At 43.2% G+C, this 26,627-nt stretch overlaps 1 protein-coding gene across 1 annotated transcript in view; it reads left to right on the top strand.

Moving 5' to 3' along the window:
* Positions 1 to 13,620, top strand: part of LOC128446212 (complexin-2) — a 45,121-nt gene extending 31,501 nt beyond the window's left edge. Inside the window, exons 3-4 of the mRNA XM_053429205.1 lie at positions 9,142 to 9,320; positions 13,426 to 13,620. Of these exons, the coding sequence (XP_053285180.1) occupies positions 9,142 to 9,320; positions 13,426 to 13,620 (374 nt within the window). The remainder of the gene's footprint in view (positions 1 to 9,141; positions 9,321 to 13,425) is intronic.
* The last annotated feature ends 13,007 nt before the right edge of the window (positions 13,621 to 26,627 follow it).

Genomic DNA, 26,627 nt, shown 5'->3' with positions numbered 1-26,627 from the left:
GCTGTGATCTACGTTCTTCTCCTCCCTCGTTCGACGGCTCAGAAATATGGAATCGCTGAAGGCTCAAATTCTCTGCTCGCTTCATGACTTCATGTATTTTAAATGAACATCAAGAGATATTTTTCTTCGGTTTCACTCTTTACATGCAGCACTGGATGTCATCATCATCATATCATCATCATCATCATCGGCGCTCGTCTCATTGATGGTTTTAGATGACAGATCTGGAAATGTTTTGCCGAACAAAGGCCCTCTTCAGAAGCTGCTCTTGTTTCTTAATGTGAAAGTCTCTCAGCCGCACGGATTGATTGAGAATTTTTACTGCACAACTGGAGCGTGAGCCGCATTAGCATCTTTATTCATGTGGGGAAATACCATCTCTGGAAAAGCAAATGATGGATTCACCTAAACATACTGTAGCTGCTGGTTGCCAGATTAAACTAAATCCTTTTCCTTTCCATGCGTGTGGAGGAACTCAGCCTTTTAACTTCAGGATCTGAGCTGTAAAGAAACTTTGAACAGCTCTTTCTGAGGAGAGTGAAATACAGTATCGTGTTTGCACCTAGTTCACATCTGTCTGTGGAGCACATACAGAAGAGTTTCAACCCTAGTTTTCCAAAACAGATCAAAACTGCATATCTCTGTTAATGAGGAAGAATAAAAGTTAACTTTCTGATGTTCTTAATCTTTATTTAAGAAACTGTTAGCATGCGGAGAGATAACAGTGAGTTGAAGCTGTTAATTAGTCGAAAACTGTTAATTGAATTGAACTTGTTAGAAGTCACAGCCCAGGTTTGTTAGAAGTGTATAAATAGGACATGAAAACAAGGTGAAGATTTTAAGGTAAATGTGCGACACAGTAAATCACCCAAGCAACGGAAATGGATAACAAGTGATTATTTTCCAATCAGTCTTTAAATTGCTTTGCAGTGAAACATCGCATTTTAAAATATCTCATTTAGAATCACGATCGTTGCGTCATTGCTATTAAATCTATAAACTTCCAACTACTTTTAAATGCAACATTTGAAAAAGACAAACAATCCAAAACATCTGTAGTTTGATTTGTCCATTCATCTATTTCCAGTCGCTCACAATAAGATCACTGTAAGTTGGCCTTGAATAGGAAGTGTGAGAATGAGCCGATATAACCTCAGAGACTGGATGATTGACACGGGAATAACAACGTATCACCAAAATAAACTGAGGGTGAAAGGTTTTGATGTTCTTACCACTTTTCTCTGATAACTTAGATCAACAGGAACATAGGAACACTGCAGGTAATGTTCTTTATCGAAGAACTCTTTATTTTAATATAATTCTATTTATTTTGTCTCGTTCTGTCATATAACAACATTTAAAAAAAACCACGATCAGCTTTGAATTGATATTGTGACCTCAGCCGTGAAGCTTCCTGTCGGGGCTGAGGGTTAATTTCTCACCAACAGTAACCAACCAGGCCTGAAGGCTATTTACCTGCATTGATTAACACCCCCCGGCCTGGATCAATTTCTATTACTTGAACAACAAGTAATGCTCATGCACTAAATCCACGTTTGAATTGTCTGAATCGATCGGTTATTGGTTATTACACAAAACATATCTGATTAGTTTGAGTCAGTTAAATTCACTTACAGGTGTCGGCTGCAGCTGCTTCGAATTCTAGTTGTTCACAATATTTTTTTGCATTTGCTCATGTGGTAGTTTCCTTTTGATCAAATGTGTGAGGAAAAACTTTGATTATGCATATTATTTATAGTAATAATACACACATTCATATTGTAAGTTAGTTTACATTTTACTCCTCACCCCCGAAAATGGCATCTACCTAATTCATAAAGTGAGCCTACAACTTTTCAAATTATTGAAGTGTCTCTACTGTTCGTCCAAACTTTTTTAACTAGAGCACAAATTAGGTCAAAATATTTAAAAATATATCGTCTACTAGGTCAGATCCTTAAATGAGAACTGTGTAAAACAGATGTAGGTTAGTTAATGTGTCATCAACTCTGATCAATGATAAAACATAAAGTGGGTTTAATTGATACAAAGGATTTTAATGACGTTGATATATTTGTGATTTAATATATTGTATCAATGGTTCACTAACTTTCTAAATTCCGTAATTTCCTTAATATTATATAGTAAAATTTAGTTTACAGAATGATTTACTAGGAGTTTGAGCAATAAGGTAGAAAAAGGACAGATAGTTGAACACAACATTGAGAAAAAAATCCTTTAGATCCTTTAAAATGCAGTTTTTGTTTGATTTGCAACTCAGGATGTGAAACGTCCATTACAAACTGGGAGGTTCCATGTGGATTCCCAGTGAATCGAGCAGCGGACTCTTCTGGTTCTGGTGTTTCACCTCCTCCTGTGACTCTGTGGTCGGTCGGTGGAGGGCGAGTCTGATGCAGTGTCACCTCCATGACTCATTACTGCAGCCACTCCGCAGTAATGGCTTATGAAGTTCTGCGATTGCTCTCCATGATCTCCGGCACGCGACTGAAAGTGTGTCCAGCCCCCCCCCCCCCCCCCCCCCCCCCCCGAGCTGCCGAGTGATGTCAGAGCTCGACCTGACACAGGAAGTTCTCATCTTAAGAATCACAAGACGCTGTCAGACCTGAAGTCCTCATGAACACAGAGAGGAAGCTCATCATCACAGTGAAACTAAAGTGATTTTTTGTCTTTTACTTTAATCTTTTGTTTTTCTAAATTAAAACTTTGATAGATGTGATTCATGGCTCCAGATCATTTTTCTTGTATCTTTAAATTACATCAAATACAATCCTCATATCCAGTGGTGGTCTGATGTGGAGTTCTTTGATCGTGCTCTGATGTTCTTCTTTGATTTATTGTTTTTCATTTCCGTGATCCATGGTGGTATCCATCTCGCTTAATTTGCTTTTGTCGGCACATTTAACAAAGATAAACTGAAAAAAAATCCTCCAGTGGCCTAATGCATGTTTGGGTGACCTACCTTCTGCTTGAATGTGTGTGTGAGTGTTAGTGTGTGTGTGTGTGTGTGTGTGTGTGTGTGTGTGTGTTAGTGTGTGTGTGTGTGTGTGGATGGATGGTGTGTCTCGTCCTCGTTGAAAACCTCAGGGATGATAAATGTGGCCGGTTCCTGTTCGCTCATCACGAAGGCCGGACCCCGGGAGGCGGTCCTCAGATGATAATGGGAGTGACCGGGTGATAAAGCACAGGAGTGAAGCCCCTGGTTCCCGTGTAGCCACAGATTCACTGAGGTGGGGATCAGGGACTGGACACACAACAAGTCTCCTTCCTTCTTTTCCCCCAAGACCTTCCACCACTTACAATATTATTTTCTATTTCCAGTATTTCTCTTCATTTTACATTTTTAATTTTTTAGATAAAGTGATTGAAACAGCACAAAAGAGGCTGTGATTCAATGGAGCCACTCTTGTGTCTTGCTGAAGGACATTTAGAGGAGATTGAACTTCACCATCCAGCCATGAAAGATGCATTCAACCCACCCAGATATGCTTTTTACAAAAAATATAAAGCCACATTCATCCATCTCTTTCTGTGTAAGAGCTCTCCAAGGACAACTGTCTCCAAAAAAACACGACCAGACTCCGAATGAGGCCGATGAGGAGCGTCACCGGCAGCTCAGAGAGAAAAGTGACTCAGTGGCGCTTTGACAAAAAGGCTTTTCATCCTCCAGAGGTCTGACACCGGTGTGACTCTGTGTAGGAGTTGAAAAGCAGCCACAGATCTTTAAAAGTTCCACGATGCAACCGCGACTTCTACGTGACCTTTAGGAAGTTAGGAAGATGTGAACGAGTTGAAGACCCGATTGGTTCCTTACGACCTCAGAAACACAAATTCAAAAAGCGACAATCTGCAAGAGTTGATGACGTTGTGTTGTGTGCATCGTCCCCTGCAGGTGTTTAATGGTGTGCTAGTTGTTGAAAAGAACTCTCAACAAAAAACAAACAATTTATGCATGACAATAAAAGACAACCCTTATATATCATCTTATTGTTCAGTTGTTGTATGGTAAAATCTGAGCAAACAGTTGTCATCCATTGGAGTCTCATGATCCGAGGGGCAGCAGCTCAAGCAGCTACAGAAGGTGGGAAACCCCCTCCTGGAGGATATCGACTGACAGCAGAAGGAAACAGCGTCCTGTTCTCCGTCTCTCCTCATGAACACTGTTCTGCTTCTCACCCTGAGCTTCCCTCGGTGGTCTTTCCTCTGGGTTTTCTGAGACCAGCGTCCTTCACAGCCCCGGGGGCAGGAGGCTGATGATGATGGTCCGCACGGCTGGTGTGGACCGGGGGGGGATTGAAGCAGAGACCCGTCAGGTCTGCAGCCGGGGGGACTGCTGACAGATGGAAGAGCAGGAACACACAGTCCTTGAGCTGGCCCTGCTGTTTCGCTTCCACTCGTTTTCCAGTCTCCAACACCCTCGTTCTTTTATTCCATCTTCTCCTCTAAATCGTTCTTTCTTATGTCCCCTTGAGTGTCCTTTACTTTCAGGCCGTGTTCTCTTCTCCCCTCTAGTACTTGTTGTTCATTTTGATTCTCACTCTCAGCTCTTTAATCTGTCCACAACACATTTACTCTGTCGCTCTTATTAAATCTCTAATTTGCTGTGTAGTAGTGGAACCTTATCCCTCCGACCTTGCTCCTGTTTCTATCTTGTTTTCTTTCCCTTTCTCCGTCTCTCTTTCTCTCTCTCCCTCTCCATCCTTCTTTCTGTGCCTCGGGCTCCCCATGGTGAACCTTCACAGCACGAAACTAGCAAGCAAATCGTAAATCGTGCACACAGACACACACACGAAGAATCACACAATGTTAACGTTAAAATGCGCCTGGAGGACACACACTCTATCTTACACTAACAGCCTGCTGTAACAAGTGCACACACACACACACACACACACACACAAACGATATGTCCACATTCATGTTGTGCTGGAATTAAGGGATGGACAATTTGTTCCCAATCTACAAACACACACACACACACACACACACACACTTACACACACACACACACAGTACGACGGACACTTTTTAAAAACTCTGTCCTCATGTCTTCAAACAGCCGCAACTAATACCAGCCTTTACATAACTCTGCAAAGTCCAATCCAGTGTGTGGCTCGACCATCTACAACTTCCAGCCTTTCACTGATCCCTTTTCAATTCCCCCTCCTCCTCCTCTTCCTCCTCTTCCTCCTCTTCCTCCCGCTAAGCAGACGAAGCCTCCTTCTACTTTAAAATTAGCCCTCAGGCCTCAGTTGACCTAAAAAGTCTCCATAAAGCTGTAATGACTTTCTGAAGCATGGACAGTCGGCTCCGCACGCTACTGGCACGGATGTCACCGTGGGACCGAGTGGCTGGAAACGTGGTTTGAGGCTCAATGGCAGCATGGAACTGGGAATGGCAATGACAGTGTGTTTGGACTGGATGGACTGGAACTTGGTGGTTAAGACGTGGTGCAGACGTGGACTGAACTTTGCTGATTTATTTTCGGTACCATCACCACTGGTCACGTGACCATTGACTCATTATCTGAATTATCATACAAGCATGATCAGTAATGATACAAATATGTGTGCTAGTGTGTTTGTTGTGATGATGTGAAAAAATATGGACCAATCATATGTTTCTTTACTTATTACTTGTCACATCTTTTGACACAAGTCTTCATCTCGCTATATTTGCAAGTGGTGTAAAATACTTGTTAACCTGAATGTGTGTAATGAAAGTATTGCTTAATTAAATAAACTGTATTTATTGATCATATAATATTACAGTTTTTAATCGAAACAATCTTGAGACCTTAATATTAAAACATGAAAAAAAACATTACAAATCATATGAATGTTTCATGAGAGGAATTTCAGAGCTCCTGTTGAAATCATATTTACGTTTTCCTGCCAATCAAAGCAAACAACACTTTGTTCTGTGCACAAAATAAAAACTGGAATTGTGATGAGGAATGACTTATTCATCGTGTCTTCTAATTAGATGCGTCAGACTGTGTTTCAGTGTTTCTCTAAGCGTAGCCGAGTCTCTACACTCCTCCTCTGGAGCTTTGTTGTTTTGCTTGCCGCTCCCAGACGCCACAGCTGGCGGCGTTTGATGACACCGAGGGTTCTGGGGAAACGGCGACGGTCTCACGCCGCTGAGCAGCAACTTTGTCACAATCAAACAAGCTAATTAGCCGTAAGCATCGAGATTAGTCATGTGGAAGCCGAGGAGAGGAGAGGCAGCATGTGGAGGAGACGGAGGGACTCAAGCTGCAAAGAGGTAGAAATCTACATTTCATAAGTTGGACACGGTGTGAAGACGTAGAAGTTTATAAACCTGAACATTGTGGTTTCTAGACAACAACTAGGGGACTGCAACGAGTGTCAGGGGAAAATCCAGAAACAAACTTTGAGTACAAGTTAACTATAATATATATAATGTAACCCAGTTTAATAGAATCTACAGGCTTGAGTTAGCATTGCAGTATCTGTGGCAGGCTAATGAGAAGTTGGCAGTAGGTCAAGATAGAACCGGAAAGTGTGAAAGATTCATCTACTAAAGTCTGAGCTCAAACAAGGTATCAAGTCTGTCCCGCTGGTTTTAACTTCAAAACCTTTCTCTCGGGCCGATGAAGAGGAGAAGAGGAGAAGAGGAGAACCTTCCCCCTGCAGTGATGGATATGCACTGCAGGGGGAATGTGCTCCTCAGCTTCTGTGATGACTTCTACTCATGCAACACTTTGGAAATCTCCTCTCGCCGCTGGCAGCAAAGTTGGAAAGAAAGTTTACAATCCCACAGTTCTAATTAAGCCGGCAGCAAAGAACAGAAATAATATCTGAGACATTTTCTTGTAAGAGTTGCAGCAAGAAATAAACTTTTCAAAGTTCTGCTCTACAAACGAGTTATTAATAATAAAAGCAAATGTTTCTCGGCGCTTGTAAGGAAAGTGTTTGCTGACTACTGACTACTTTGAATGTCAAGAATGAGCACAGACTTAATTTCTTATAAAAATCTATTGTGAAGATACAGAAAATTACACAAATCATTCAATATAAATATTACTTTGATTGTTTATAGTGACTGGCTGCATTTCCTGTACAGATGTTTGACTCCTACCTCCACTCCAATGGCTACTTCCTGCCCATCGTGTTTCTTAACAAGCTACACACGTCACACTGACACGACAACACTGAGACTGTCAACAAGTCAACGGGTTCAAGTTAAAACATCAACATGTCTGTTTGGTAATTAGCAGCCACCCCTAACCCTCCATGTGACCACGGACGGGGGGTTGTCCTGGTCCATCAGCGCAGCGAGTTCGGACCTCAGCCAAGAACCCCAAGGTCACCTCTGTCTCATCGGTTTCACCGCGGCGGCAGATGGCTGTGCCTTTGAGTTCTCACTCCACGCAGCCTGTGAGGTGAAGCCCAGATCAGGACAGGACAGAGGCGCTGATAGAGAGAGGACATGTTCTGACCTCGGGGGCAGGGAGAGACGGGGCGGGTGTATTTCAAATCCGCCCGGTGCGGTCCAGTAGGTCGTGATTCTCATTAAAATCAATTTCTTTCCTGCGAGTTGGAAGTGAGCGGAGAGCCACTGGTTCAGGAAGCATCGGGGCCACTGTTAGAGCACTGGTTTGATTCCAGTCACTGAGCTGGAAAGAAAAGCTAATGCCTGTGGAGTGAGAACGCTCAGGCAGAGGCCCAGTGCAAACCAGGGAGCAGCTCATCATGCAGGCTGACACTCAATATTAGTCTGTGCAACATCCTGATCTGAACTATGCCCTTCCAGGTTTAATGCTCTAAAGAACTACACCAGCACTGGTTCAGGAGTAAAACCCATAAAGATCTTACTGCAGAGAGAAGAGATGATGATAATATTTGTGATGGAAGTTCTCTGGACGCTGGTGAAAGGAGAACTCAGGCAGAAGCTGATGTCTGACGCAGAAGAGTTTAATGTGGACGTGATGCATCAAGGAGAAGGAGGAACAATAAAGCAAGTGTTCCTAAATCACGTTTCATCCTTACGTCTTGATTTCATTTAGAAAACAGCATCTGAATTAAGGATGAAAGTCCACGAGCGTAGACACTGTTTTGCTCTGTGGCTCTTGATCTATCACCTGACACTGGGTGGTGCTGGGAGAGAGAAGGGAGTGTGTGTGGAATGAGCTCTATTCTCCTGGTGGTGCTGGGCAGATGTTACGTGTGAGGATGATTCACAGTAATGTCACGTAACTCTCCATATAAAGCAGAACACCAGCTGCAGGCCGACATTTCCCATTAGCAGAAGGCTTTTCATAAATGCCTCACATTTTCTAATAATCAAAGTAAAGCATTAAGGCCTCAACTAGAAGAGCAGAGTGCACATCTCCACCAAGGCCCAACAGTCCCTCTTGATTCAAACCAGCTGCACCCAGTTTCTAGACTCATACATATCCCTCCTGTTGTTTATGTTCAGTCTCGCTTACAATCAAACTAACCACCTAAGAAGTAAGAGACACTGTGTTTTGAAGTACTGTGTTGAGAGGAGACAATCAAATGTCCCTGGAGCAGGAGGTGTCAAAACAAAACGTTCACTGTGCAGCGTCGTGTTCATTCTACCTGCGTCTGTGGAAGTTGTTTACATGTTGAACACGAGTCTGTCTGAGTCTGAGTCCTAGAGAATGAGCCCCAGTGTCTGTTTCCTCCTTTCCACAGCACTGCAAACCGTTTGTCCTCAGGTGTTGACCCGAGGTCCAAGTGGACACTTTGCATGAGGATGTAACTTCCTACTCGGGACAGCAGAGGCCACAGCGAGCAGCACAACGGCAATCAAGAGAAAAGCTAATAATTTATTTTGCAGTGTGTTTTATCTCCGGCTCTTGTTCCCTCTGTTGTCGGACACTTTTGTCTCTGGTTCAGTCGAGGACACATGGAGCTGCTCTTTCTCTGGCCTGACAGAGGATTTAAAATACAAAGCAACGTCTGCTGAGTTATCTAAATCTTAGATCCACTGCGCTCACCCAATGCTTAGAAACAGCCCAGTGGCTCAGATCTGTCACAAGCGATATTACTGTGAAATGCTGTGAGTTGCTGGTTTGAAGATTTCTGCCTCAACCTTGTTTCAATCATCCCTTTTGTTTCTCTGTCACCACAGGAGCCACCAAAGACATGGGCAAGATGCTCGGTGGGGAGGAGAAGGCGGAGGACCCGGACGCCCAGAAGAAGGAGGACGAAAGACAGGAGGCGCTGAGGCAACAGGAGGAGGAGAGGAAGGCCAAATATGCAAAAATGGAGTCAGAGAGAGAAAACATCCGACAGGGCATCAGGGACAAGGTGAGAACACCTCCGTTAAATACTTGGTAGAGTTAATAAAGGTGTTGTTATCGTTTAGTCAACCTCTGTTTTCATTTTGAGGTTCAGACTTCTGGGTAATGATTATTCATTTCTGTTTTCTGCGTGACATGAATAAACTTGAATTCATGACCTCATCTGTGAACAAGAGTTGACTTCAAATGGAGTTTGGGTCTGACTGACTCGGTTTGGTCTCATCTCTGATTCATGCTTGATAATGAATTAATCTGCACTAAAATGTGAAGCGATCAAAGTATCCGCAGCCTGCAGGGAAAAGTCGCTCTTGACATTTCTAAAAAATCCCTTTGAATATGTGGCTGTGCTCTGTGAAGGGCCTCCGGGCGGAGCTGCATGTGAGGCTCCTGTGAAACTCTCCTCAGAGTTTGTGGCTCCGCACTCGATTCTTTAGTTTAGTTCTGCAGCCGCTCTGACAGAAGAGAGCGGCAGCGAGCGGGAGCGATATGACAGCATATCTTTGGAAAGTGTTTGATTGCAGCGAGTGGAGAGAGGCTGACTAAGCGTGACTGTCTTCGCTTCAACCGACGCTAGCTTTTGTTCCCGCGGAGCGAGTCTGAGAGTGACGGGGAGACTGAATGAAGCAGATTGCAGAGAGAACAGGACGGAGAAGCATGAGAGGAGAGCACAGAACAAACAAGCGAGCAGGAGGAGATACTCATCGACCGAGCGCTCTGAGGTCAGGGAGGAACATTTCTCCGGCTGTGAACTCAGACTTCTGATTCTCGAGTCTTGTGCAGAAAAAGCTTCCAATTAATAATCCAGGCAGATTGGTGTGATGTCGTTTAGTGGACAATCATCAGCCGTGTCTCCTGTGCTCAGAACGAATAATGAAACGTGACGTCCAGACAGATTCAAACCTAGATGTTGAAGTATAGATATTAATAACTTGGTTATTATCGTCAGTATTTCTAGAATCGCTCTCCAGAGCACGAACCTCAGCCAAGGCCCCAACAGTCAAATTAAAACAAGCCTAAACTCATTACGTGTCTCAGATTCACATTAATGGTAAAGTTACATGTTTCAAATATCAATTTCAGTCCGGAAACCACAATGAAATTACACTGTTTGATACCAACCTCTAAATATGTCCTCATAATTTCCTCAAGATCATGATGCAACGCAAAACAATTTACTGGATCTGATCCAAAACCTGTAGTTTCACCCAAATCCTGGTAACAACCAAACAAATGCAGAAGAAAACACAACAAAGCTTTGTTCTTTGAAACGGATTAAAACTCCTGAATTGGAAATGAGTTCTCTTTTGTGTTTTGGATAGAGTCGGATCTTTGTGTTCTCCTCGAGGAAATATGCAGACACACACATGGATTTGTCAATAACGTTTGAGGAATAAAACATCATGTTATACGACTGAGGATCAGAATAAAGCTTCTTTTAAACCGAACGGGGGAAGTTAGCAGAGAAGATGGATCCTCGACTGTTTCATTGGCTGCAGAATGGATCCTTCGCAACAGGAGCAAAACGTTAGAATAAAACCACCAGGAGCAAATCTTTACCAGTCGCACCACAAACAGCCCCAGTTACTCTCCTCTGGGTTTTAGAAATATCAAAACTCGACAAAAAAAAGGAGGGTTTTGTCGTAGCTGATGATATTATAAAGCTATATGCAGACTTTAATTAATGTATATATATCATTAATATAAAGAATGACAAATAAAGGTTAAAACACACATGTATGGTGCCACTGCCCCCCACATAAGATATTTATTGCTCCAGAATCACATTAGCTTGAGCCTGGGAGAGCAAGCAAAGAGGTCACAGAGGAGTCCGGCTCATTTTCCACATCTCTGCCTCGAGATCAGCCGTCACTCAGCCCGTTGACCTTCCTGTGCTCTGCAGACTTATTGATTTTACTCGAACAAGGACCTCACATGCACAAAATACACTTTAAGGAAATCTGAGGACAAACTGGGCAGAAGCTGCAAGAGCCTGGAGTTAATATCTGTCCACTCTTCATTTGTTGAAATTCATAAAAGCTTCAGGCTCAATTACGGCAGCTGTGATTAAAGTAACATGCTGCATTAGTGGTGAAGCTGGGACAATTGTCTCAAGAGTCCAGAGCCCAATGATGAAACCAGTGGCTGTAGTGTGTCTTTTAGTTCTCCGTCCATTCGCCTCTTGTTGTCCTCAAAGGGATTCCTTCAAGCGTGGAACAAAGGTTCACTCAGACCTAAAGATAAACTGATTAGATGATGGTGCTCAGAGGTCAAAGTGATCTCATCTGCTTGTCTCCGTTATCTCACAAAACCCTTTGTTGCCTCTTAAATGGATTATCTGAAGATCTCTGTTCCTTTCTAATGCATCAGGAAACGTTCACATGGATTAACTGAACCGATTCAGGGGGGTCAAGGGGGGGGGAGGTGACGCAGCCTCACAAAACATTTCTTTGGCCTCTTGAAGATGATATTTCTTCAAATTCTAATCCATTGTCACTGGGAATCAAAGATGAATTTATCAGAATTTAGTGGTCAAAGGTCGTGGAAACCTTTTAAAGAAGATGTAGATGGAAACACAGCTTGGCAGAAGCATCAGGAAGAGAATCAGACTCTGAACTACCTCTCACAGTCATCATCCGCTGGTTGAGTTAACAAGAAAACAAATCCAGATGTTTTATACAGGTTCCATTTGACACCAGCAGAGTGAAATCATCAACAAATGAAGTATTGGCTTTTTTAGCCGATCCTGCAGTTCTACATTTATTTATTTAATCTCCTTTCGCTCTCATTTACTGAACGAGTGAGGAGAAAATAAGGGAGAATCACCATCAAGGTGCCGGAGAAACAGATTCCCCCCCCCCCCCCCAGCAGTTCCCTTTAATGTTTTAAATTGCAATTTCATGCTCTTTCTCCTCTAAACACGCTCTTGATTTAATAAAAGTCTGCTGGGGCCCAGGGATTTGTAAAGTAATCTTCAGCATTGTCCAGCGCGCCTGCCGAGTGCCTCTGCCGGTAATTGGTACATAAACTATCCAGCGAGGTGAAATTAGGGAGGCAGCAGCAGTTAGAGCCCCGGTGTTCACACTCACAAACAAACTCCTTCTGTGCGGTTTCCACCTCGACACCTAATTGCAAAGAGAAACTTGTAATTGCTGTTCATGCAGGACCCAAAGTTTTGCAGCGTCTTCCAACCCGAGGATAATCTGTGTGAAAGGAAGAGATCTGATTAACTTTGATAATCATTTCCACCTGATTTGCATGAAACGATCGTGTCACGACTTGAAGCTGTCACTCAAGTCCCTGCTTTCACAGGAAGTTTCTTCAGGGGAGCGCTCAGCTTCCTGTTTGCTTGTGAAGTGAGAGCTGCTGTTTTCTAAGCTTCTTGTCAAATTGGGAAATTGGAAGTGGTTGAAAAAGGGCAGAGCTTTGAAAGGCTAGAGTCAGTTTCAGGGTTCGTTCACCACAGACATGTAACTGTGGCTTTAAAGCAATAACAAAGCATAAAAGCAACGAGCTTCAGCACAGACATGAATTAAATATATGTAATAAAGATAAAACTCTTATTTCCACATTAAAAGAAAGAGCTGAGGTGATTTTATGCTTATTTACCTAATTGCAGAGAGATGGATGATTAAATTCCACTCACATGTAAATGCACTGATTGTGCATCAGGAGGTGATTAAGTGTATAAGTGGGAGAAACAGCCCGGGTGGTTCTATCTCCGGCTCATATCCTCCTGGCTCTTCAGGTCGTGGGCATAAACAAGTGGTTCTAATCGTTTCATCTAAATCTCAGCAAGAAATTTAATGAGTGTATTTTCCTCAAATGTAAAATGTTGCTGCCAGCAAACCTGACTCCTGAAATGCACCAGTCAACATAACTGAGATAAAAGATGGTTTTAATAAAACAGGGGTTTTAAACAATAAATCCCACAGAGTGTAACTCCATCCCTAAGTTGTGCCTTTCGAACGCAGTGATGTTGAAGTTATCACGGTTGTGGGTGGAGCTATGAATCATGTTCAACCCACATATGTAGATTCAAGGTATTAAATTAGATATTGAGCTGTAATATCTCTATAATAACGTGGCTTCCCTGTTGTGTGTCCCGTGTGCAGTATGGCATCAAGAAGAAGGAGGAGAAGGAGGCCGAGGCGGCGGCTGCGATGGAGCAGGCCTCCGAGGGCAGCCTCACCCGCCCCAAGAAGGCGGTGCCCACCGGCTGTGGTGACGAGGAGGAGGAGGAGAGCATCGTGGACACGGTCATGAAGTTCATCCCGGCCCCGCTCATGGATATGTTCAATAAAAAGTAACAGTGTTGTGCGTGAAATATGAATAACTTCTTACGACAACTCATCTAACCAACGCTGTACCACCACCCCCCCCCCCCCCCCCCCCCCCCCCCCCCCCACGCCCCATGCCCAAACCTGCAGTCACACTTTTCTTCAACCCCCCCCCCCACCACACACCTCCCTCCCCATTCAGCCCGACTTCTAAGTGTTCTGGAATATTATAACACATCGTGACTTTGCCTTTGAGTTTAAGTATCTGATCTCGGAGGGTGGAACCTACTTTTTAATCTTTTATTGATAATTGCAGATTTTAAAAAGTACGTAACAGCCGAGCAGATCCAGCGTCTTCACCTCGAGGCAAACTCAGTGTTCTCTAAAGGTCCAGCACTTAGAAGAAAACCAGATATCATCCGACACCCTCCATCAGTTTAGTTTGTAAATAGACTCGGGTTATGAAAAAAAGAGAACTATATATGAGTGAAATATGACGTATAACAAGATGACTAAGAGTATAAGCCATATTTTTAACTTTTAAGAAATTATCCAAATCATATCAAAATTTGATTGAAGTTTCCTGTTTTGTGTTTGCTAATATTTGATACATACGATGTATATAAATACATTTCTATTGGTTCTCCATTGTGAGGATTCACCCCATAAGCTGTCAGTCATGTTCCCATTGGTTTACTGTGAACGTGTGCGATGAGCGCTGGTGAACAAACATCTGGAAACATCTGGAAAACCAGAAAGTGAAGGAATTCCTATTAATTTATTGATTTACACTTATTTTGGAGCATGCAGTAAACTGGTGAAGTGAAGTACACACGTGGAAACCATTTGATTTATTATGAAGAAGCTAAACACATTGATATTTGAGGCAATAACTGGTTTTCCATTTGTAATTGAACGACTTCTTGTCCAGCACGTCCAGTTGGTGAAACTGACTCTGTGTCTGAAATGTTCTTCCATGGGGAAAACTATAAATACATGTTCTCCATCGTTCTCCAGAGTTCGTCTCAAACCCGTCAGATGAAAATCTTTCTACAAATTCACTTGCTCTAAATGTTTAAAAGTTCAGTTTTGTCCTGAGGCAGCTGTCGCTCACTCTGCTTCTGCAGCAGGACGTTTGTGTTGACCTTCTCATGATTCTTTTGTAAAAGAAAAAAGAAACTTCACAAACACAACTACGTTGTGAACACACTATGTGAACAGACAGTGACAATAGTGCAATATATTGTTCAGTAAATGAGGTTGTCCTGTGTCCGTTGGTTTAACTGATGGGAGCGAAGTCCCGAATCAGCAATAACAGACAATCTTCATCGTTGTGTGTTTAAACTTACCCCTTGATGTGTTAGTGGATAGTGACGGTGACGTGTGTGTTGCTCCCACATGCTTGATCATAACAGAGAACAGGGAGAAGGAGGCACCGTTTGTTTCATGTTGTCAAAGTTCAGTCACGTCACAGAACAGCGAGCGCAAAGCAGATTTGTGTTTCGGACTCACAAACCCAGAGGGGGAATTGAACTGCAGGTTTCCAGAGGCAGACATTAACACAAACGTGCTCCATGACCGTGAGACACAAACCGTGTAAAGGCACAAATCTAAAGGAGGGTCATCGGAGGATAAAGTCTAGTTTCTCTCTCTCCCTCATTCCACAGTGTCTTGTTGAAACATTCCAGATATTTCAGACATTCCTCCAGACTTGAGCTGGAAACACACAAACTCGGAAAATCCTGTCGATGCCGTGTTCGCCTCCGAGTAGAAAAACAATGAAGAATATAACATTTGATGTTGTGAAAAATAGAAACTAGAGTGAATCAAATATATACACAGAGATTCATCACATGACCACGACAGTGATTCAAAAGAGAAGAACCCCCCCCCCCCCCACCACTGAGTCAAAGCTAAATGTGCTACACTAGCCGTGATCAGTTTGCCTTGTGATGAGTTTTGTTATGAAACGTCTTTGTGATTCGCACAGTAGCTGTAAGTGTATTTGAGGTTTTTCTAAACTCTTTTGCCACATTCTGACTGTTTTTACTGATCTAGACAAAAACAAAGTTACACTTATCCAGACGAGGGAGGTTTAGCTTTTTGTTGTTTCGGTAATCACGATGAGAATATATTTAAAAAGACTTCCGGTGACTTTGTGTGGTAGGGTCGCCTGTAGAGCACGTTTACTGACCGTCCTGTGCTTTTAATGAGCTGCCTTCGCTAGTCTAAACAGCGTGTTAGCACATAGTCTGCATTACGAGGATTACGGACCGTTCATCACCACCGTGCATCAGAGCATTATCCAATCAAACCAAAGAATAGTGCTGGTAGACGTAGGCGAGTTAGTTTCATTCTCATTTAATCTCTGCATCGTGTGTTTATTCTCAGGTAATCGAGGTTTAAGTTGAAATAGACGTTTGAACCGTTGTTATTCATGAATGTCATATTTATCGTTTTGGTCCGAGAATTCTCCAGAAAGCTACAATTACTGCCCCTGTACAGGACTTCCAAACCCCCCCGATCTTCCTCCACATCCCGTCCAGCCACCGTCAACACAACCCCCCCCCCCTTCATCATCACCTCGTAAACGCCAGTTGATCGCCCTCCAAACGGCTTCAGAGACCACTGCCCCGAACAGAAACCGCTCCACTTCGGTTCGGAGTCACACGTTTGATGTGATGTGAAAAAAAAAAAAATTACAAATAATGATACTGCCTGAAAAATACACCACTTTCGATGTGACTTGAATGTACCTGTCCGATGTTTCTCTCTCTCTCTCTCTCTCTCTCTCTCTCTCTCTCTCTCTCTCTCTCTCTCTCTCTCTCTCTCTCTCTCTCTCTCTCTCTCTCTCTCTCTCTCTCTCTCTCTCTCTCTCTCTCTCTCTCTCTCTCTCTCTCTCTCTCTCTCTCTCTCCTTGTGTCCGTGTGTTCTCTCCGTTCTGTGCGTGTTGAGAAGATTCTTACGCTGGTGCAGTGATTTTTCTCCTTCTCGTCTGTAGCCGGTCTCGTTTCTGTCTGGTTTGGTATTTTGAGAAAAAAAAAAAAAAAAAAACTAAACAATGTTGATTTGGTGCATTTTTTTCTACTGCGAAATCTTCTCCTCCTCCCCCCCCCCCCCCCCCCCCCTTGTCTCCCCTTCTCTGCCCCTCTCTCTATCTTCCTATTTGTTGAACAAAAATGTATGCATGCTTATGGTGTGCGATGTAGGCAAGGTTGTTGATATACTCGTTGCGTGTCCTCTGTGTGTTTTCCACCTGTTAGCCTCACTGCATGCCATTAGACAGAGATTTCAGTCTGTAACTTTCCTGCAAAAAATGGAATCACCGAACACACTCTGAGAATAAAGTGATTTCATATAATTTTTTCCATCGTCCTCGTGTTTCCTGCATCCAAAGACACTTCCTGGCTGCTACTGCTGCCTCTGTGTGTAACATAGAAGTTCTGGTAAAAACATCTGGAAGCAGAGGTGCAGTGTATTTCTGGTTCGAGGAGGCCACGTCACTTGCATGGCGCTCGTTACGGGAGTTATGTGCAAAGACTTTCGATGTATATATATATATCACATGTGACTGTTTCTTTCAACATCTCTTCAATAAAAGCAAAAAGGGCTGTAAACAGAATGCACTGTGTGGTTCAAGTCGTGATTGGAGGGTTTGGATCAGGTGATCGAGTGGCAGCGAACCTTTCACATCAGACCGATCCTCAGAGCCAGGATTAGAGACTTGGTTTTAATGCAGCCGGAGAAAGAGGGCGACATTCAAACTGAATTAATCGATCACGACCCCTTTGACATGTTTTTTAATTGCTTGTCAGAGGTTTGGATTTCAAATGAGGTTGTTTTGAGGTTATTCAACACACACAGTGCAAAATCATTCTCTGTATTCCACCTAGAAAATGTCACTTTTAAAGGTTGGCAGCTGTGACGTTGTTACCTGCAGTGCAGCTTGTGATTTTTTGGGGTAAAAAAGATAATTGAACACGTTTCTTTATTAGCTGTCTGGTACATATATCAGTGTTTTCACTTCCCCGACACACATCACACGTCCTGGTTTCTACGTCGTCTTGCTTCAAAAGCCACGTGTGGATTTCAGAGCACCGGAGAAAACAGAATCTCTCTGTGGCTGCAGCAGATGTTGAGTGACGCTCCACCGGTTCGTCAACACCATCATCCCGGACACGCTGTCAGGATGGAGCCTGCTGTAGATAGTAGTGCCATGTGTGTGGAATGAGATTATTAGGTTTCACTGCTTTAATAAAAATCACAATCTCCCCCTCTAATGTTTATAGGCTTCATCTGAGCGTTAAACCTACAGAGCTACAACAGGAAGGAGATTTCTATGTGATTATGCCTTCAATTTACTTGCATTTAAAAAAAACTGGGGGGGTTGTCTGTAACTGAAGAGGCAAAGCTGATGATTCACTAACTCAAGGTTGATGGTGCGTGTTTGCCAAAGTGCCCCTGGGCAAGATCATCAACCTTAAATTACCCCCGACAGCAGAATAACTGTTAAAGATCTTTAATGGACGGTTGCACCACCTCAGGATGGTGCAGCAAGTTTGTTACTGGAGAATTCATTTTGGGTTTAGTCAGAACTCGGTGTCCATCGGCTATTATCTGACGACACATTAGTCTCTGGGGGCAACAAACTATATTTTGGGGCAACTAGGTTTGAGCTCAAAATATGTGAGTGATATACGAGTCATACAAAACTTCACCTCATCCAGCTGCTTTAGATAATTCATCATTTACTAACTGAACTGTTCTCAGGCTACAAATGAGACCAAAACTAGAGGACCTTCAGTTGAGTGATGCCTGTTGGGAATCTTCTTCGTCTTCAGCCTTCTCGTGTGTCATTATATTCACGCTGTCATTTCTCCACTGGACTTCCATAATGGCTCCTAGCTGCTCACTTTGTGATCGAGCCTCTGAAGGTTTTCGCTGTGCAGCCGCCTGTTCTCCACTTCAGGCTGTCGAGCACACTCCAGGGTCCCGGCTGCTCTTTTGCAATAGAGGTCCACAAGTTTCCCCCGAAGCAAATGGAGGTATTAATCAATGCCATTAGCATTCATGCTCTGAGGAAGCCTTTCAGACCGAGCTGCCTTTGTGCTGCCGGAGCAGCGCCCGGGCTGCAGGGGAGACGCAGCTTTATTGGTGTCCTGTAGACACGCTGCAGTCGGTGTCAATAAACTCTCCACTGGGCTCCGACCCCATGGAGGAAGCAGGGGGAGCAGAGTGGGAGCTGAGATCTGGGAAAGGTTTTAATTTAACTGATTTGGAAGGTGGAAGATGAGGAGATGTTTGAATGTATGAGAACATTTTAGTGTAAATATTAATCAGGACTCCAAAGGAATAGTGAAATAACTTCCTCTCCTTGTTGTATTTCTGAACACACCCAGTATAGAAAATGTTTTTTAATATGGTGCCTTGCATCACATGGATCAAAGAAGTCGATTCTGTGTGCAAATACAAACATGATACAAAACCGGAGGGAGGAGAAGAAAATCATCTGACTTCAAACTGGGTAAGTGCAGCTTTGAGAAAGGACAGTTTTATTTTTCCGTCTTTTAGAAATATGCATATGATTAAAAAACTGAGACTTTGGGCGACAAACTGCTCAAGAATCTACCAAACCAGTATCCATACAGTGTGTTTCCACATCTCCCAGTAGCTGTGCATGGGAGCAGGGTGAAACACGACAGGTTCTCAGCTGTAGATGGAAATGTGCAGCGTGACCAGCAGTGCACGACCCGGAGCGCTGGATTTCCATATAGCAAGTCTAATGCATACAGAAAAATCATCCACCCGGAAAAAGATTTGTTTATTTCCCCCCCATCACACATCATCCAGTGGACGCACACAAACGCTCCAGTCTGACGTGTGCGTTCAGATTCTTCTCTGCTCTGCATTTTCTGATTGTATGCAAATGATCTGCTCGGAGGTGAGCGTGGTTTTTAAATCCGTCAGAACCACAATCTGACTCCCATTACACCGGGGAAGGTCTCACCCGTCAGCATTCAGCTCTGAGTCCAGCGGACCTTGATAAGTATCACACCATCCTGCAGCGGCTCTGATTGACAAGTCCAGTGACACAGGATCACAGCGGCGGCGGCTCAGATGAAGCTCTAATAGGTCGGTTTAATGAATGAAGTGGCCCGGAGACCTCGGCCAACCGTATTAGCAGCGGACGCGCCGGCTGCTTTTTCCATCCGCCCCAGTGGCAAGAGGTCCGACGTATTACGAGGCATTTAATTTCAGCACAGGACTCCGAGGGGACATTCCTCCATTTTCATCGTGTTAAAGGGACAAATGGGCGGAAGAGGATTTCTTTTTCTTAAAGTTCGGTTATAGAGCAACTCCTGACCTCAATTAGTGAGCAGCTCTCCTCTGAGTCTGAGGTGCTAGCTGGCATATGATGATGCCAAGTCTCTGCCACACGACCTCTAAACCATCTAATCCGCTGCAGAGGCCTGCATTATATATATAAAACCATGAGTAGAAGACGCAGACTGGGAGTATGAATACTTCATGTTCCTCCGTGAGGGTTTTAACTGGAGTAAACTGGATGTTTTGCTCCGTCTATAAATACGTCTGCGCTTCAATAGCGATTCCTTCGGGGAAGATGTCACTCGCACGCTGTTCTGATGGGCTGCTCCTCCTGTCTGTGAAGAAGACATCGCCTCACGTTCCACCAGCCAGTGCGCTCACTGGGAAAGTGGCTGAGCTGCACATTTAAATAACGTGGAGCAGAAATGTCTTTGTTTGTTTGTGGGGATTCGTGAGTTTTATCATGGTGGCTGCTTCAGGCGTCTCAGGCTTTGGTTGGATCCTCACCATCGTCTCGTGAAGCTCTGAATGCTGCAGCCCACTGGACTAAATCTGGAGATTTACTTCTTTACATTAAGCTCTGCTGAGCTGCAGAATTCAACCGCAAGGCATCTATGGATATTTGATAACATAGACTATGAAGCACTGAGCCTGACGTCTGAAGCAGCAGAGACAGAGAGTGGTGGGGACTAAATAATTCTCCCTGTAACAAGTCAATTCAAACAAGGTGAACTGAAATCTGATTGGCCCCTGAAGGACCTGTCAGTGATATTTAAAAAAATATTAACTTATTAGAAATAGTAACAACAAACACAATGATTTGTAGAGACATTTTATTTTACTAACGTTTTGCTGGAAGCTATAGAACGAACACTAAACTTCGATAGAGAAGCTCTGAATACGACACTTGATAAACTGCGTATTTATTCTTATTGACTGATCAGTAAATCATCGATCAATATTGAAAAAGAGACCATATGAAAATCCAGTGCATGATGCCACCTCTCTGCAGCTCACAAAGGAACCCAGAATCAATCTCAACCAGCGTCCAGGTGAACTAGTGCCATCCACTGGATCTGCCTCTTCTTCCTCCGCTTCACTAACTAGCAGCTAGGTCTTTAATGACTAAGTTAATTCAACAAAATGTTTAAATTGTTGAATATGTAGAAAAGTAGAAATCATAGATTCTTATTAAATTGCCTTTGTGTGTTTTATTTGTTTTTAAAAAATTCCATCAAAACTTTCTGATTCTTGTTAATTGAAGTAATAAAGGACAGGAAATGATTGAAAAGTTCAAAGAAGTGATAACTCCTTTGATCTTTGGAATAATTTTTTTGGATACCACTCTCTTTTATTTAAAGACATCAGAATATGTACCTGTCGGGCGGTACTGCACATTACTAACTTGCCAACCGCCAAACAAACAAGAAGAAGATCTTATATTCTTAAGCAAGATGGTAACAGGGAACAGGTTAGCAAGAATCGTCCAGGAACAGCTGCTCCAAAATGACCAACATTACCCAGGCAGACGTGAGGTGTCCACCATTAAGGGAGGGAGCTCCGTTTTTGAAGAGATAAACACTCTTATTAAGAATGAATCAGATGTCTCAGGAGATGACTCAGATGTCTCAGGAGATGACTCAGATGTCTCAGGAGATGAATCAGATGTCTCAGGAGATGACTCAGATGTCTCAGGAGATGAATCAGATGTCTCAGGAGATGACTCAGATGTCTCAGGAGATGACTCAGATGTCTCAGGAGATGAATCTGATGTCTCAGGAGATGAGTCAGATGTCTCAGGAGATGACTCAGATGTCTCAGGAGATGAGTCAGATGTCTCAGGAGATGAATCAGATGTCTCAGGAGATGACTCAGATGTCTCAGGAGATGACTCAGATGTCTCAGGAGATGAATCAGATGTCTCAGGAGATGACTCAGATGTCTCAGGAACTGAATCAGATGTCTCAGGAGATGAGTCAGATGTCTCAGGAGATGACTCAGATGTCTCAGGAGATGAGTCAGATGTCTCAGGAGATGACTCAGATGTCTCAGGAGATGAGTCAGATGTCTCAGGAGATGACTCAGATGTCTCAGGAGATGACTCAGATGTCTCAGGAGATGACTCAGATGTCTCAGGAGATGAGTCAGATGTCTCAGGAGATAAATCAGATGTCTCAGGAGATGACTCAGATGTCTCAGGAGATGAATCTGATGTCTCAGGAGATGAGTCAGATGTCTCAGGAGATGACTCAGATGTCTCAGGAGATGACTCAGATGTCTCAGGAGATGAATCAGATGTCTCAGGAGATGACTCAGATGTCTCAGGAGATGAATCAGATGTCTCAGGAGATGAATCAGATGTCTCAGGTGATGACTCAGATGTCTCAGGAGATGACTCAGATGTCTCAGGAGATGAGTCAGATGTCTCAGGAGATGACTCAGATGTCTCAGGAGATGAGTCAGATGTCTCAGGAGATGACTCAGATGTCTCAGGAGATGAGTCAGATGTCTCAGGAGATAAATCAGATGTCTCAGGAGATGAATCAGATGTCTCAGGAGATGAATCAGATGTCTCAGGAGATGACTCAGATGTCTCAGGAGATGACTCAGATGTCTCAGGAGATGAATCAGATGTCTCAGGTGATGACTCAGATGTCTCAGGAGATGAGTCAGATGTCTCAGGAGATGAGTCAGATGTCTCAGGAGATGAATCAGATGTCTCAGGAGATGACTCAGATGTCTCAGGAGATGACTCAGATGTCTCAGGAGATGACTCAGATGTCTCAGGAGATGACTCAGATGTCTCAGGAGATGACTCAGATGTCTCAGGAGATGAATCAGATGTCTCAGGAGATGACTCAGATGTCTCAGGAGATGACTCAGATGTCTCAGGAGATGAATCTGAGGTCTCAGGAGATGAATCAGATGTCTCAGGAGATGACTCAGATGTCTCAGGAGATGACTCAGATGTCTCAGGAGATGAATCAGATGTCTCAGGAGATGACTCAGATGTCTCAGGAGATGACTCAGATGTCTCAGGAGATGACTCAGATGTCTCAGGAGATGAATCAGATGTCTCAGGAGATGACTCAGATGTCTCAGGAGATGAATCAGATGTCTCAGGAGATGACTCAGATGTCTCAGGAGATGAATCTAAGGTCTCAGGAGATGAATCAGATGTCTCAGGAGATGACTCAGATGTCTCAGGAGATGAATCTGAGGTCTCAGGAGATGAATCAGATGTCTCAGGAGATGAATCTGATGTCTCAGGAGATGAATCTAAGGTCTCAGGAGATGAATCAGATGTCTCAGGAGATGAATCTGATGTCTCAGGAGATGAATCAGATGTCTCAGGAGATGACTCAGATGTCTCAGGAGATGAATCAGATGTCTCAGGAGATGAATCTGAGGTCTCAGGAGATGAATCTGAGGTCTCAGGAGATGAATCAGATGTCTCAGGAGATGAATCAGATGTCTCAGGAGATGAGTCAGATGTCTCAGGAGATGACTCAGATGTCTCAGGAGATGAATCTGAGGTCCCAGGAGATGAATCAGATGTCTCAGGAGATGAATCATATGTCTCAGGAGATGAGTCAGATGTCTCAGGAGATGAGTCAGATGTCTCAGGAGATGAGTCAGATGTCTCAGGAGATGACTCAGATGTCTCAGGAGATGAATCAGATGTCTCAGGAGATGACTCAGATGTCTCAGGAACTGAATCAGATGTCTCAGGAGATGAGTCAGATGTCTCAGGAGATGAATCAGATGTCTCAGGAGATGACTCAGATGTCTCAGGAGATGACTCAGATGTCTCAGGAGATGAGTCAGATGTCTCAGGAGATGAGTCAGATGTCTCAGGAGCTGAATCAGATGTCTCAGGAGATGACTCAGATGTCTCAGGAACTGAATCAGATGTCTCAGGAGATGAGTCAGATGTCTCAGGAGATGAATCAGATGTCTCAGGAGCTGAATCAGATGTCTCAGGAGATGACTCAGATGTCTCAGGAACTGAATCAGATGTCTCAGGAGATGAGTCAGATGTCTCAGGAGCTGAATCAGATGTCTCAGGAGATGAATCAGATGTCTCAGGAGATGACTCAGATGTCTCAGGAGATGAGTCAGATGTCTCAGGAGATGAATCAGATGTCTCAGGAGATGACTCAGATGTCTCAGGAGATGACTCAGATGTCTCAGGAGATGAGTCAGATGTCTCAGGAGATGAGTCAGATGTCTCAGGAGATGAATCAGATGTCTCAGGAGATGAGTCAGATGTCTCAGGAGATGAATCAGATGTCTCAGGAGATGAGTCAGATGTCTCAGGAGATGAGTCAGATGTCTCAGGAGATGAGTCAGATGTCTCAGGAGATGAGTCAGATGTCTCAGGAGATGAATCAGATGTCTCAGGAGATGAGTCAGATGTCTCAGGAGATGAGTCAGATGTCTCAGGAGATGAGTCAGATGTCTCAGGAGATGACTCAGATGTCTCAGGAGATGAGTCAGATGTCTCAGGAGATGAGTCAGATGTCTCAGGAGATGAGTCAGATGTCTCAGGAGATGACTCAGATGTCTCAGGAGATGAGTCAGATGTCTCAGGAGATGAGTCAGATGTCTCAGGAGATGAGTCAGATGTCTCAGGAGATGACTCAGATGTCTCAGGAGATGAATCAGATGTCTCAGGAGATGAATCTGAGGTCATCTGAATTGTCACTAGACGCTCTGACTGTACTTTTGTGGATTTTCTCTATGTGGTCTTACAAATGATTCTATATTTTTTCAATCAATAAAAAACAGTATATTATTTACATTCCTGTATTGACACTTGTTTGCCACTGTTTCAAAAGTTCAGGTAAATATCCATTTACATTGATGTGGATGGCACAATTAAAAGCTGCACTAGTTGTCGAAACTTCCCTGTGATAAAAAGCTAAGTCTATTAATTTAAGAAACTCTGTGTGAAAGATCAGACATTTATTCACAATTGCACAATTATTATTAATAAATACGATAAAGTTATCAATTAAGAATAATTAAATTATTAATGAAAAAACAATAAAGTCATCAATTAAGAATAATACAATTTGTAATGTAAATCAGTTATGTGGAAACCTAGGGGCTGAGTTCCAGGTGGCGCTGTTGAGCCATTTTGCCACGCCCATTTCCGAATACTCAAGAATATGTACATTTTCACCACTTTCTAATTTACTGCAAACTTTAGATAACTTTAATAACTTTTTATCTCCATCTTGTTGTGATGACACTGATCTCAATTTGAAGTTGATCTGATGAAAGCCCTGGTACAAGCACCTCGCAGTAAAAATGTGGAATATGAACAAAATAAAACGTACATTTTCACCACTTTCTAACTTTCTGCAAATTTTGGTAAGAATTTGAGCATGTTAAAGCCCTCAAAAAGCCAATTGATTTGCCTGAATAATAATAATAATAATAATAATAACAATAATGATAATAATAATAATAATAATAATCGTTTCTCACAGGACAGACAGATGTGTAATAAACGTCTTCAAGGAGAGAATACAGCAACAAAGAAGATGAAAGCATGATCAGGTCGGGATCTGTAAAACATTAATAAAGGAAATCAGGCGACTTTCAGGTCCTGGTAATCAGTGACAAAACCAATTCTCCACCATGAAGACCAGTAAAGACTTGAAACCAGGCTCAGGAATCTTCAGCTGTGAGATGCAGGTCAAAAAGGCCTCGGCCGTGATGTAAGAGGAGGAAAGAGCGAAGGAGGGAAAGCAAGTCTGATAAATGGACTGTACTGGTCCCCAGTGAAACTCTGTGACATCTTATTACCGAAGCGTTTGATGAAACAAACAGTCCCGACTTCCCCTGTTGTGTCTTCACTTCGCCCTCATCTCCTCTCATCCAGCCGGAGCTGTGACCGTTTGATCCGTCCGTTAAAAACAATTACACAAAGCAAGGGGCCTAATTGACTCAAATTTAATTTAAGACCCTCATTTGTTCCACAGTCAAGAGATGGGCCAGGATTTATGCAGCTTTGATATTGAAATGCTGGCTTGTGTGTGAAAAAAGGCGCCGAGCATCTCGAGATGTTCGATCTGAAGTCAGTGGCTCAAAGAGAAGGTCAATGAACTCAAGATCCTCGTCCAGTGCACGACACCGTCAGAGATCTGTGAGCTTCAAATGCAGATTTTCCAATTACTTCAAGTAGTTTAATGTGTGGGTAACCCCAGCTGAAGTTTAGTGATCACACACAGCGTTTCATCTGCACGCTCTGATGGAGCTCGGGCTTAACGGATGTTTTCAAAGTCCATCGACGAGGAGCAGAGAGGAAAATACCTTTTGATGCAGAGCTCATCTCCAGAGAGCTCAACCCCCGCTGGAGAAAATCATTATCTGGATCATTAAAGAAAGTTAAAATGCAGGAGTTTGGTGAAGTTACCTGAATCCCCCTCGTGCTCTTCTTTTTGAAGTATGAAGAGAAGCGTCTCATTAGAGGAGTCACGTAGGAGATGAATTTGAGACAGAGGGATGGTTTCATTTATTCTTCACACTGGTTATTGATCAGGGAGGATTTTCTGATCAATCCCAGTTCATAGAGCTACAACATGAAGTCCTGAAAATTACATCACAACACAAAGGTCGATAAAAACAATGTTTTATTTTAATAAAAAACGACTTAGAGGGACACGGCAGAGCAACTTGGGCTTTTATGAAAGTCTGAC

The sequence above is a fragment of the Pleuronectes platessa genome, chromosome 8, assembly GCF_947347685.1.
Source record: "Pleuronectes platessa chromosome 8, fPlePla1.1, whole genome shotgun sequence".
In the NCBI taxonomy this organism is placed as follows: Eukaryota; Metazoa; Chordata; class Actinopteri; order Pleuronectiformes; family Pleuronectidae; genus Pleuronectes; species Pleuronectes platessa.
This window is presented reverse-complemented; position numbering and strand designations above follow the sequence as displayed.